A 12,847-nucleotide genomic window follows, 5' to 3' on the forward strand; every position below is an offset into this window, starting at 1 on the left:
TAGACTGGAGTGAGATATTGCAGCACTTTGAATAGAGGATACTGCCTAGGTTATCTGTGAACATGGCTGTTGATAAGTTCAGGTGGTGTTATTAATTTCAGTTGTTCAATTGTACTATTTAAAGGCTGAGAAAATGACAAAAAGCCATTTTTTTAGGATGTGGGCCTCTGAGATTTATTCTGGAAGCCTGAAATAAAAGCAATAAAGTGTTAAAAGAGGGGGGAGGGGGGGAAAGGCAAAACCTTAAGGCTATTCGGCTTTTCTCCCTACTTTGTCACGTAGTAATAGTTCTCAGCTGTGGAGCTGACGCTGGGGACATTCAGGTATAACAACTCAAAGAATTAGAGAAGCTTGAAAGCCTTGGCCAGGGCAGCTTCCCTGACCAGTGTTTTCTGATAACAGAATTGCAGTATCGTATGTAGTAACACTTTTACACATTAGTTTGTAGAATCTTTGTCTGTCACGTTTCTTGCTGAATCTTCCTTTACCAAAAATGTTTACTCCTATTTCTTTCTGCTGGAAATGCACATCTTGTCTGAAATTTAAGACCAGACTTATGTCCCAAGTTCGACATGGTCTTTAAATCTGCCCTACCAATCTCTTAAAGTTCTTACTTTCATGACTCTTAGCACTCAGGAACTTGTGTAGGAAATCCGCTGCTTTACAAATGTGGATTTAACTAATTCTTAACAGGTCCAGTTCTTTGGGTGTATGCTTTTTATTCAGCTTTGGACTTACTGTTTTCCATGATCTGATCTTCATAATCTGGTTTAGTCCAGTTTTAAATCAATACTATTTCCCTGCACTGGAATAGCAAAATCAGTTTAAAATTATCTTTAAAGTGGTGTAGGGTTTGCCTGTTAGTGGTGAAGTAATGCATGAAGGGAGCCTGCTACTTCTTCTGTATTGTTTGTTAATGCCCGTGTTTCTGAGAACTTTGACCTTTCAAATGTCTGAATTGAAAGAAAATTACTGCTTTGTGAAAAACACAGATACATTACTCCCTCCCCCTCCCAAATTCTGGACCTTAAGTTACGTTACTTCAATTATATGTACCACCTCTGAGCCATCAGAATTCTTTAAAGTTTGGTCCTTAGAGGTGAAGAATGGCCTTCTTAAACTGTCATGTTTGGGGAGCAGGGACTTTGCCATGGGTATTGCAGAATCTGTCCCCTGCTGCAGTGAGTCAGGAGGAATGCATTCCAAACAACGTTTAAGTGAGCTTCCAGCTGTTGAAAAACGGGAAATACAAGACTTTACATTGCAGTATAATGCAGCCTTCCTTTCCTCCTGCATCCCTCTCCTAAAACAAAAAGGCCTTTTATCTTTTTTAGAATATGTAGTAAATCTGTTGAAGATTAAGATACCTTTTACTATAGAAATCGGCTCTTACTGATAGGTGGTTATGTGGGTGTTCTGAATAGTTTTCAGTAACTCCATGATTTTTTTTCTCATTTTTCTGGGTACAAAAAAGTGTTTGTATCCTTGTGCTGTGGTTTTAAAGTAAGTTTTTTCTTGTTACACGGGACACACCAGAGATACAAAAGTCCTAGTTAGCCTCAGCAGAAACATTGTAATACTGAAATATATGTTTTATGGGAAAACCCATTTTATGTGACATGCAGCTATTTTGAGGCTATGCTTTTATAAGTAGAAATTTGGTATTGATTGAGTATTTACAAATGCTGAACTCAGGAATGAGATCCAGAAGTTACCTTGAGTAAACACTTGGAAAACATAATGCTTCATCAGGTATTTTACAGATTATTTCAGAAATATTTAGGAATATTTTAAATGATTTTTTATTTAATAAGACCTCAGAAATGAACAAGTACAGGGTTGGGGGAAGTATATTTAGTATAGGGGTGAAATCACTAGACCATAAATCCTATTCACTAATGTGTATATAAAGGGCTTAGGAGAAAGTGCAATAAGAAATCAAGAAGTCCTAGCTAATTTACCCTGACTTTTGTGCCACTGACTTTTGAAATTCCACTACTTTTGCATGTTGAGTAATGATCTTTGCTTCCAAACTGAACCTTTTATCTTTTGGGTGCCAGTTTTAACAAACTGGGATGTAGGCAGGAGGGGGAATGTTTGACTTTTCGATTCATAAATAATTGAGGGAGGAACTCCATACTGGAGCGTGGGAAGAGTGTAAGGAGTCTTCCTCCTGAGGAGGAAGAAGCAGCAGAGTCAATGTGTGATGAACTGACCATAACTCCCATTGCCCATCCCTTCTATGGGGGAGGTGAGTAAAAGTCAAGCTTGAGAAGAAGGGGAAGTGGGAAGATGATATTCTTTTTGGTATTTGGTTTTAGCTCTTAGTATCTTGTTTGGATTTAATTGGTAATAAATTAGATTATTCTTTCCCCCCCCAAGTCAAGTCTGTTTTGCTTGTGATGGTAATCGATGAATGATCCCTCCCTTTCATTATCGTAACCCATGAGTTTTGCTTTTCTTTCTTCTGAATTTGCTCCCCGGTGGGACTTGGCGGGGGAGGGGTGAGCAAGCAGCTGTGTGGTCCTTTGTCTGCTGAATCTAGTGGCCTTGTGGTGCCTTGTTGCCAGCTGGAGCTCAAAACCGTGATGGCTGTTTGTAGTACTAGACTATGGACTCTGTGTGTCTTTGTCCCAGTAATATTACAGCACCTCCAAGAGAAACTTAGTGCTGGAGCCATGCTTTGTACTTTTCCTAATGTCAAAATCATGTAAAATGCTGTCAGTATTTTTCACTGATACCGGGCTTATTCCGATCTCCACTCAACTTTCTGTTTTCTGTTCTTTGTTATATTGCTTGCATTTCTTTGTGTTGTCTGCTTTTTGTTGGTGCAGACTTAACTGTTTTCTGTGCTGTTGACTTAAAATTCCTTTAAGTACTGTTTATTGAAGGATTGATAGAGGACATCGTAGGCTGAATGGAATTTTATGGTTTAATGGTTTGCATTCTGCTTTTAGTAAATAGGTCCTTGAAGTAATGCCAGGAGTTTACAATTAAATTTACGGAGGTTCTGTTTCTATTGACTTTCACTTAACGTTTGAAGATGACCAGTATCCTACTGAAGACAGTGTCACTGTGTGCGCCATGTCTGCAATACCATAAGGCTTTTTGAGGATAACTTGAAATCATTATTCATGTCCACAGAAAAGGCATTCACTGTCTTGCAGCCTCCCTTTTTTCATCCTCCCTTTGGGGGACAAATTGGAGAGAAGTCAGAAGCGACAGTTACAGATTAATATCTGATGATAATATTAAAAGTTATAGTATTTTCTGGGAAGTGGGGAGGATTTATATGTATGCCAAAACCCATCTGTGTTACCCTTTGAAGGCAGCAGCTAAATCCTGTGCTGCATCCAGTGTGTCTTGTGAAATTTTATTCTTATTTGGACAATGTGCTCTCCTGGTGGGAGGAGGAAGGAGCAATTTGCCTTTGACCTTATCTTCTGTGAAATGAAAATATAGGTCAGTGGGGCTGATGATAAGGCCAGTAGTGCTACAGTCCTGTATATCAAGACTAAAGCTGTCATAGGTAAACCATTTTGAAGATTCGCTTTTAATATTGCCCTATTTCAGTATATGATCAATAGGAAAGTTTGGCACAAGGGTCAACCCACAGTAGATAATACTGAAAGTGTATACTTTTAGTACAGAAATTTGCAGAGATCTTATTTTGTAATTAACCCCTTGTTGGTATACATAAAATCTTATTGATTAACAAAAATTGTATTGCTTAAACTACTAAGAGAATACAGAAGGTTTTTTGAAGTATGTTCAGAATGCTAGTTCTTGACTACGTTTTTCTTTGCACTTGGAGATAACAGTCACTTTGAGTGCGCTTTGTCTACTTGTGATGTTTTTACACTGCGATGAACAACTAAATTCCCAACAAAGGTTGAAAGAATGTCACTCAATGTCAATTCTTTGGTGAACATTGCTACTCTTAACTAAATTGAAGTAATGTAGAAGTATTGTGTGAGTACCTGAACTTCAATAACTTGCAAATTAATATTTGTCGCTTGCTCTACAGATGGTTCTGACTCCAGAGATAAACCAAAGCTCTATCGTCTACAATTAAGTGTCACTGAAGTTGGAACTGAAAAATTTGATGACAATTCCATTCAGGTATAGAAAACAAGCAGACTCAGGTGTCAGAACTGATCCAGTCTCTGGTCAGTTATGTGTAATTATGGAAGCTAGTAAAATATTATGTGAATACTGTTCAAAGATTGAAGGGTTAAATGTTACTGCAATTTCATGTTAATAGTCATAACTCTGCTATTTATTTTATTTTTTCTCCCTCTTGCTTTACGAGGAAAGTAGGATTTCATTAGTTAAAACATAGTATTCTTTTTTCATCACTGGATTGAATGGTACACGTCAGTGTTATAATAACTGCTTAGTGGCTTTCAAGTCCTAGTCTGAACTGCTTTGAATGAGGTAGGATTTTTTAAATGTATAAAACAGGTATAGTTATATGAAGTTCATGCCAGGGAGTCTCTTATATAGCCCTCTGGGTACACATCAGTACAGTTAGTGGACTTGTAAATACTTGCGTGATTTCGCATCAGAACAGCAAGTGGAAGGAGAACACTTCTGAACAGCATATAGCCAAAAAAAGTGAAAAACACTTCAGTAAGGGATTTCTGCTGCACATTTTAGTTAACTGTGTGCCTTATTATATCTGTTGCAAGGAAATCTCAACTCATTTTAGTACCAATGATCTCCTTAAAATTCATAAGCAGGTAAAGTTGAGTTACTAGTCTGCTCATAGGTTAAGCAGAAGCTCAATCTTTTTGTTTTAGTTTAAACTGCAGTATGATTTAGTTTATTTTGTTTTTTTCCAGTTATTTGGTCCAGGAATTCAGCCTCATCACTGTGATCTCACTAACATGGATGGAGTTGTTACTGTAACCCCAAGAAGCATTGATGCTGAAACCTATGTGGAAGGTCAGCGTATTTCAGAAACTACTATGCTGCAGAGTGGAATGAAGGTTCAGTTTGGGTCGTCTCATGTATTTAAGTTTGTGGATCCCACTCAAGACCATATTATTCCTAAAAGAGCTGTTGATGCAAGTCTTATGGTCAAAGGTCCAAGACACAAAACTGGGTGAGTACAACTTATATACTTCCCACTGAGATGGAGGGGATAGCCCTTGTTAAAAAGAGAATGAGAGGCCTTATAAATCGTCTGTGACTAGAATATAACTTTAAATGAGTTAGCCTAAGCAGCTGCTTTTAAGTGTTAAATATATAACTATTTTAATACTTGAGCTCCACCTTGTGTTTTTTCTCAGGATTAGCAAGTGTCTCTTTATGAAGTGTTCAGACAAGTTTTCCTGAAGTTCACTTCTGTGTTAAAAATAATGGAACGCCTTATTTTAATGTGTCTAGAAGTTCATCTAACCTCCAGGAAAAGTAAATATTTAGCTGAGTGTTTGTGCAGAGAGCCTAGTTCAACCTAGGCTCGGTTGTTTGTGTTTTTTTCTCAGACACTAACTTCTAAAATTCCATTAGAAGCTTTTGGAAATTAAGTAGGTTAGTCACAAAATGAGCCTGTCAAAATAGGGAACAAAATGCCTCGATATAGCAACCATTTTTTTTACAGTGTGATTGCATATTTTCTAGTTTCTGTGTTGCAAGTCCATCCTGTTGTTTCTCTGTATCTTCATACAGAATCATAGGTCCTTAATAAAACCCGAAAAGGTTATGGATTTAGTGGCTTGTAGGGACTCTGGTGTTCTATTCAGTGGATATAGAAATAATCATGAGAAATAATCTTCAACTCGGACTCGATAGCGTGGAATAAATACATCATGATTTCCATCCTCTCTGGGTCCAAATGATAAGTACTATTGTATCATACTGTGGTTTAGAAAACAAATTGCCTTGGAGACGAATGAAGGAAATACACCTAAGGAAAGAGGCTCTTCTGGCTAATCTACTGAGTTAATATATATGTATACTTTACCCTTTTTTTTTTTCCCCCACTTCATTTTAATGTGGAAATACAGTGTGCATTTTGTGTGACCTGTCTGCAGGAAGATGTCCGGACACTTAACTGTCACGTAATCATTCTGCTTAAGTCTTGAGTTCATTCTTCCTCTAGCCTGCAGATCAATAAACAGATGCTCTCACGGGTTTACATAGTCAAATAATAAAAATAATTGCTATGATGTATTAATGATTTACATTATCAAGATTGTTAAACATTTAGTACTGAAGAGCTGAGCAAAAAAAAATTGTGCAAGTCTATTATGGTAAATACAATGTTGAGCACATTTTTATGTTTTGATATTATTTATATTTGTGCATTTGTTTTCTCACTAAACTGGGGAAAAATGTGACTTAATATGCTTTTCCAAAGGAAATTTGTATAAATATTTGTAGTGTTCTTAAATAAAGAATTGATACAGTGTTTTAAAAAGTGATTGTTAACTGAATGCATGATATATTACCTCTTGAATTTTAATTTACTAATTTTAGCTACTGTGTGTGTTGTTTGTTAAATGTTGAACAAAGTGGTTTCTAAAAAGTACTTGAAATATCTTGCTTTTAGAGCTGTTCAAGAAACCACATTTGACCTGGAGGGAGATGTTCACAGTGGAACAGCATTGCCAGCAAGCAAGGTATTATATTATGACTAAATCAGTGATAAATAACAACAGCCATTTCCTGTTGTGGGTGGGCTTGGATATCAGGTACATATTTATTTTCTCCACCAAACCGTTCTCTTTAACTTTGCATTAGCATTTGACATGCGTTTGCTGCCAAGAATAGTAATGTTTTTTTTAGAAAGATAAACTCCTCAAGCCCAGGATAGTTTCTCCCCAAAGTGACCTATTGAAGGCATATTACTTGCAGGTAGAAATTCATATTGGGCAAAATATGTCATTATTTTATGTGATAGTAAATAAATGTTTTGCATGAAATGTGGCAGGGTGTTCAATTGCAATTTAACATTGCTTTTAAAATTTAATGGATGTGACTATTGATTTAATTGAGCTCCTGTACATACATTGACTAAACAAACTGTCACTGCAGTCATAGTTATAAACATTTTATGAGGTGATAATATATTCTGGCTTTCTTTATGCACTGTCTTTCTGTTAATAAATTCTGTGCCAGACTAGCATTTTCCAAGAGCGGAGCAAAATGACACAATGCTTAATGCTTTTCTTAGTGCTATGATCACATGCCTCTGCTGAAAGGAGCGAATGAATTATTTCAGCAGAATGAAATGTACTCCCAGAAATGCATTTCTATTTATTTTTTTTTACTACTACTACCAAATTGAAGTCTTTGTAAAGAGATATAGTTATATTGATGTGTTGGTGTCGGTATTGGTAATACTCTGATAGCTTTTGAATATATTTGTAAGTCTTCAAATTCTTTTTCTTTCCAGAGACTTCTGATTCAGTTTTTCCCCTTTCTTTGTAGCTTTGTTTGTGACAATGCTTTCTTTTTTCTTGGATGCAGTCTTTACCTCTGACAGGAATTTATTTAGTGACATTTTGCATTTGTAAACTATTAAAATGCCACAAAATTGCTCGGAATTGGAGTTTCTGACATTATACAGTATACCTCATATTATTTTCAGACTCACTAGGTAAATGTGTAGTGGATCTAGGGGGAAAAAAAAGCTTTTGAATTTTTTTTGAGTTGTACTGTTTCAAAATATGCATAACATCTTAAATCACTGGTGAATCACTTGTTTGCTTTTCTATTTGATGGGGGTAACAGTGACTTTAATGAAAGCCTTCTGAGACTTGGTGATGAGAAGTACTAGATTGACATGTCAGTACTGAAAAAATAATTTGTTCAAATTCTTGTTTTGAGGTGTACTTTTTGGTAGGTTTTCTTTCTTTAAAGCAATTTATTTAGTCCTAGACTTTTCTTAGGAAACATGGAAGCACTTCATATTTTACTGGTGTTTTGTTTTCCGCTGTTCATACTGAAAAATAGTTGCTAAATATTTTGCTGCTTAAAGCAACATGGATTTCCCCTTCCTGATAGGGTTGATATAGTTGGAAATCACAAATTAAAACCTTCTTATTAAGGGGCTTGAGACACTGAAAGAAGACAAACTTTTACATAAAAAAATGCATAACTTGACTTGCCACTTTCTGTCTTGAAAAATTGTGTAGTAACAGATCAGAATTTCCTTTAGAACAGTATAAATTATGGCATGGACCAATAATGTAGGCACTTGGAGCTATTGCAGAAGCAGGGTACGGGGAGTATAGCCAGTTTTAAATCTGTTTGTATACTTAACTTTGTCTTTTAGCCAAAGTTTTCATTAACGATTTATTCTTACTTTGTATTTATAACTATGCAACTTCTAAAGACGTTTGAAATTTTTTTATGTTCTGGCAGCCCGTTAACAAGTAGCTGCTCCTAGCTGGCCTTTCTTGTCTTCTGAATTTCAAGTGTGTTCTTCAATGTGTAATTGTGATGAAAACACCTGCTGAGCTTTTGGGTTCTGTGTTCTTCTCTTCTGTTGTCACATGTCTTTTCAAGTCTCACATTGACACTCCATTTTAGTATTGCCAAGAAAAAATACTGGCTAATGCAATATGTGCATGCTAAGCACCTGTCCTGTTGTTTTGAATTAGAGTACCAGCCGTCTTGATGGTGATAGGGCATCATCAGCATCTAGCACAGCTGAACGAGGAATGGTGAAGCCGATGATTAGAATAGAACAGCAGCAAGATTACCGCAGACAGGAAAGCAGGTAGGAAATGTGTAAGCCGTTACTACTTGTAACAGAACAATCTGGAAATGTTTTTCTGATCAATCAAGCAGTATCTTAAAATATTTTAAACTACCTGGTCTTCCCTGTGGAAAATGAGATTTTCTTTGGGATCTTGCTCCAAATGGAATTCAGGATTAACAATTAAAGCAAAAAGCTTCAGAATATTAAAAGAATTATATGCGCATTCGCTTCAATATTTTGTTATTTGCAGTTCTCTTTTTGTAAAGCCAAGCCGATAGCCAAGTCACACCATTGCTGCTTTGTGGTCATGCATGTCATATGAAGTGCCTTTAATAACGAAAAAATGTAATTTGAAATTTTCCTTTGTCAGTGCAAGATAATGTGATTTACTCTGGAGAGGGAAATAACTTAGTCATTCCTATTTCTACAATACTTTTGTTGTCAAGTCTTGTGAGCAAGAATTTTAGTTACCTCTCAATACTTGTTTTTTAAAGTTATGTAACTTGCAAATAGATATAACAGCAGCTCCTTGGTTTTTGCTTCTATGATACAGTGGGTGTTACTAGGCAGATGAATGCTATCCCATTTTGTTCATAGGCCATTTTTTTTCAGAATAGCACTTTTCATGCCCTGCATATTCAAGTTTGTTTCCAAAACTGTAGTGCAAAACATCGCCTTCCAGTTGTATATCATTTTCTTGTAATTCAGTCTCCATGTATTCATAATACCTTGTTGAAATTCAGTTCAATCCAAAGGGACTCAACTGCTTGTTAGACAATGAATTTTAATACTAACACTGCTTCAAAGATTGTCTCTTTTCTATTATAAATGGAGAAGACCTAATGGGATGCATCCAGAGTTGCTGGGTGTTAGCTGACGTAACTGTAAAGCCATTTTTTGGTCCTTGAAAGTTTGTGGAGATCAGAGGTACTGAATGACTGGACCACAGCAAATACTACATCCATATGCAGAAAAGATGAAGTGGATGATCAAGAAAATACAGACCAGTCAGCACTAACTAAGGCCTGGGAAGAGTAGAACAAGTTCTCATAGAAGCTCTTTCAAGGCACATGAAGGACAAGAAAGTGATTGAAAAAGACTAAGGATAAATCGTTCTTGACCAACCCAAATGGCTTCCATAATGAAATGACTTGGACAATAATGAGGGGGAGAGCTGTGGGCATCTTGCCATCTACCTCATTCTAGCAAGGCATTGACACAATCTCCCAGAATATTCTTGATCATAAGATATAGTTTGGATCAGTGGATCCACAAGATGGGTGGAAAACTGTCTAAACTGCCAGGCCCAATGAGTGACGGTAAATGGCTCAAAGATGAACTGATGGTGAGCTGAGTTTCTCAGGGTCAGTATAGGATATGATACTCCTCAGTAACTGTAAAGTTACTGGGTGGCAGGATTGAATGTACTATCACCAGTTTTATGGGTGATACCAAACTCAAAGGACAGCAAGAGAGGCACGTGCAACAAGAAATGCGTGAAATTTAACAAAAATAAAGTCCTGGACAGGAGACAGAAAATGCCAAGAGGAATGTAGGCTGAAGTCGGACTGTTTGGATTGTAGCTCTGCTGAAAGGAGCCTGAGGTCCTGGTGTACAGCAAGCTAAACTTGAGTCAGCAGTGTAGCAGTAAATACAAGGTATGTCCTCGTCTGCATCGCCTAGAACACAGCTGCATGAGCTAGAACAGATCAAAGGATGCGATTATCCACTTATTCTGTCTCTTGCTAGGCCACGCCTGGAATACTGTGTCAGTTTTGGTGGTTCCAGTTCAAGAGAGAGATTGAAAACTGGCAATAGTACTATGGAGGAACATCTTGACCAAGATGATTAGAGGATTCCTCACTGGAAATTTCCAAGATTCTGCTTGACAGGGTGCTGGATAACCTTTGATAAAGCCCTGCTTTCATTGGAATGTTTTGGACCGTATGATCTCTGAAGGTCCCTTTCAAGTTGGGCTTTTGTGTGATTGTGTTTTTTCTCCAGAGTCCAATGTCTTGATCAGTTCTGATAAAAAGAACGTATTTATCGGAAGAATGACTGGGTACCTAGAGTTCGAATTACATAGCTGTGAGAAGACAAGACTCTGGGGCAGCTTTTACCAATGTGTGTAAATACTGGATGGGATGAACTTCTTTACTATGAGAGTGATTGAACACTGGAACAGATTGCCCAGAGAGGGTGTGGAGCCTTTTGAAAAGGGCAGAAAACAGTGCTTCCCACCTGAGCTGAATTCCTGAGGTTTTAGTGTTTTATAAAGCAGGGACACCTTCCAAATGCTTTCAGTGAAGTTACAGTAGAATTCAACTTGGTTGTAGTCCACACTCTTTTTAGAGTGCCTGGGCTTAGAGTGTCTTTTTCAGAACTGTTATTAAGGTTGCTGAATATTTAACTCCTTGTTGAATCTGAGAGCATAGCTCCAATTTACTTACTGGATATGGTTGCTTTGATGCAAATGTGATTCTGTGAAATAAAAGATGATGACTATTCAGTTGCAGATTATGGTCATACTTGCTTGTTAGATAGCAGACCTCAATTAGCATGAGGGATTATATAATAAGAAATCAAAGCAGATAATTTTTTGCCTTGGGTACATTTTGGGAGTTCTTAAAAGTAGTTTGTTTGGAAGTGAGACTAGTGGTATTGGAGATAATGGAATGCAGACACCCGATTCCTAATTTTAACGTTCCTCACAAAAAGTTCTGTTTTGCTGAGCTCTTTGTAAGTATAAAGCATTAGATTGGTAGCATAACTGAGTTTTGTTAGGTTAGATTTTTGCAGGTTTTTTTTTTTTTAAAAGACGGAATCCTGACATACCCTTAGCTTTTTTTGTTTGAACGTCATTAAATTTAGTGTTATATTGTTAGATCTTTTGACGTCAGCCTTCTAAGTTTTCTTGTTGATTTTTACTACAGGAGATAGCAGAATAAAGGCAAAGATTGTCAAACACAACAAGAATATGCCTTCAGTGTCCTATTTATGCTTTGTGGCGTAACAAATTTTTGCTGCTTTTTAGACTGATTTCTCAGGAGAAGGATGTTTATATAATCATATTACATTCTTTTCTTTATCAAAGTTGCTTGGGAATGTAGAAAGCTACCTATAGTGTTACATGTGGTTACAAATGGCTGTTGCATGCAGAAGATGTTACGCTTTTACATATTTCCTGACAAAAGGTGCCTAACTACAGAGAAGAGCCTAATTAATGCTTTTGTCTGAGGGAGGAATGCAATATGTGCTTAACCTTTCGTGAACAACAGAAAAATCAATTGTCTGTTGTGTTGTTTTTGCTCCTCTATGAATTATCTGATAGGTACTGATAAGAAAAATTGCTGCTGTCACTTTCTGTAAGGGCATAGTTCTGGAGCTCATGGAACGACTGCTGTTTCTTAATCTAGCCCCTACCCTCACCTGGTTGTTGCTATGCTAGGTTTTACCTCATTTTCTCCTTACCAGAGGAAAGGATGAAGAAGTTGACCAAGGTCTCATTGGTTTTGAGTGTGTTAAAGATAACAAAATACTTTTCTTGTAACCGAGCTACTACTTCAGGTTAAGCTTTGTTCGCTTTTTTTCATGTGTCCATCTTTTGTTATTTGAATCCTGTGAATGGTGGGTAACCACTTGGTCCTATCAGTCTGCCATACAGAGCAGAAGAGGCTGTTCATTAATAAAACAGACTCCATAGTTCAAGTCTGTATTTTGATCTGCTGTATTGCAGGCAAATACAGTTTGAATGATTCTAGAGGGAAGATAAAAGATCACTTTGGGGAAAGATGCTGTGTCAGCATTTGGAACCAGCGTATTTGAAGAAATCTGTCATTTTACAGTGGAATTAATATCACCCATGTTGATTGCGTGTTTCAGTTTTTGTCTTCTTTCTTCAGATCTCAGGATACCCATGGACCAGAACTGATACTACCTGCCAGTATTGAATTCAGGGAAAGCTGTGAGTAAATTGTCAAGTTACAAACACTAACCTGCTGACGGTTTTTCTGTAGCGTAATATTCTAGTTGGTTTGAGAACTTAAAGTTAATTCAAGTAAACACTGAAGAGGATAATGAACAGATGATAGCTACTCAACTAATATAACTGATTTTGTTGGGCAGGGTGAAGAG

At 37.0% G+C, this 12,847-nt stretch overlaps 1 protein-coding gene across 24 annotated transcripts in view; it reads left to right on the forward strand.

The window, feature by feature from the left end:
* Window positions 1–12,847, forward strand: part of AFDN (afadin, adherens junction formation factor) — a 124,741-nt gene that overhangs the window by 51,799 nt on the left and 60,095 nt on the right. For all 24 annotated transcript variants that reach the window (XR_008448975.1, XM_054061418.1, XM_054061396.1 and 21 more), the window contains 5 exons: window positions 4,028–4,122; window positions 4,845–5,107; window positions 6,557–6,626; window positions 8,613–8,731; window positions 12,616–12,677. Coding sequence is in view for 23 of the 24 variants with exons in the window: in XM_054061418.1 (XP_053917393.1) it covers window positions 4,028–4,122; window positions 4,845–5,107; window positions 6,557–6,626; window positions 8,613–8,731; window positions 12,616–12,677 (609 nt within the window). In the remaining variant the exon portion in view is untranslated. The remainder of the gene's footprint in view (window positions 1–4,027; window positions 4,123–4,844; window positions 5,108–6,556; window positions 6,627–8,612; window positions 8,732–12,615; window positions 12,678–12,847) is intronic.

Source organism: Cuculus canorus, chromosome 3 (genome assembly GCF_017976375.1).
Source record: "Cuculus canorus isolate bCucCan1 chromosome 3, bCucCan1.pri, whole genome shotgun sequence".
Lineage (NCBI taxonomy): Eukaryota > Metazoa > Chordata > Aves > Cuculiformes > Cuculidae > Cuculus > Cuculus canorus.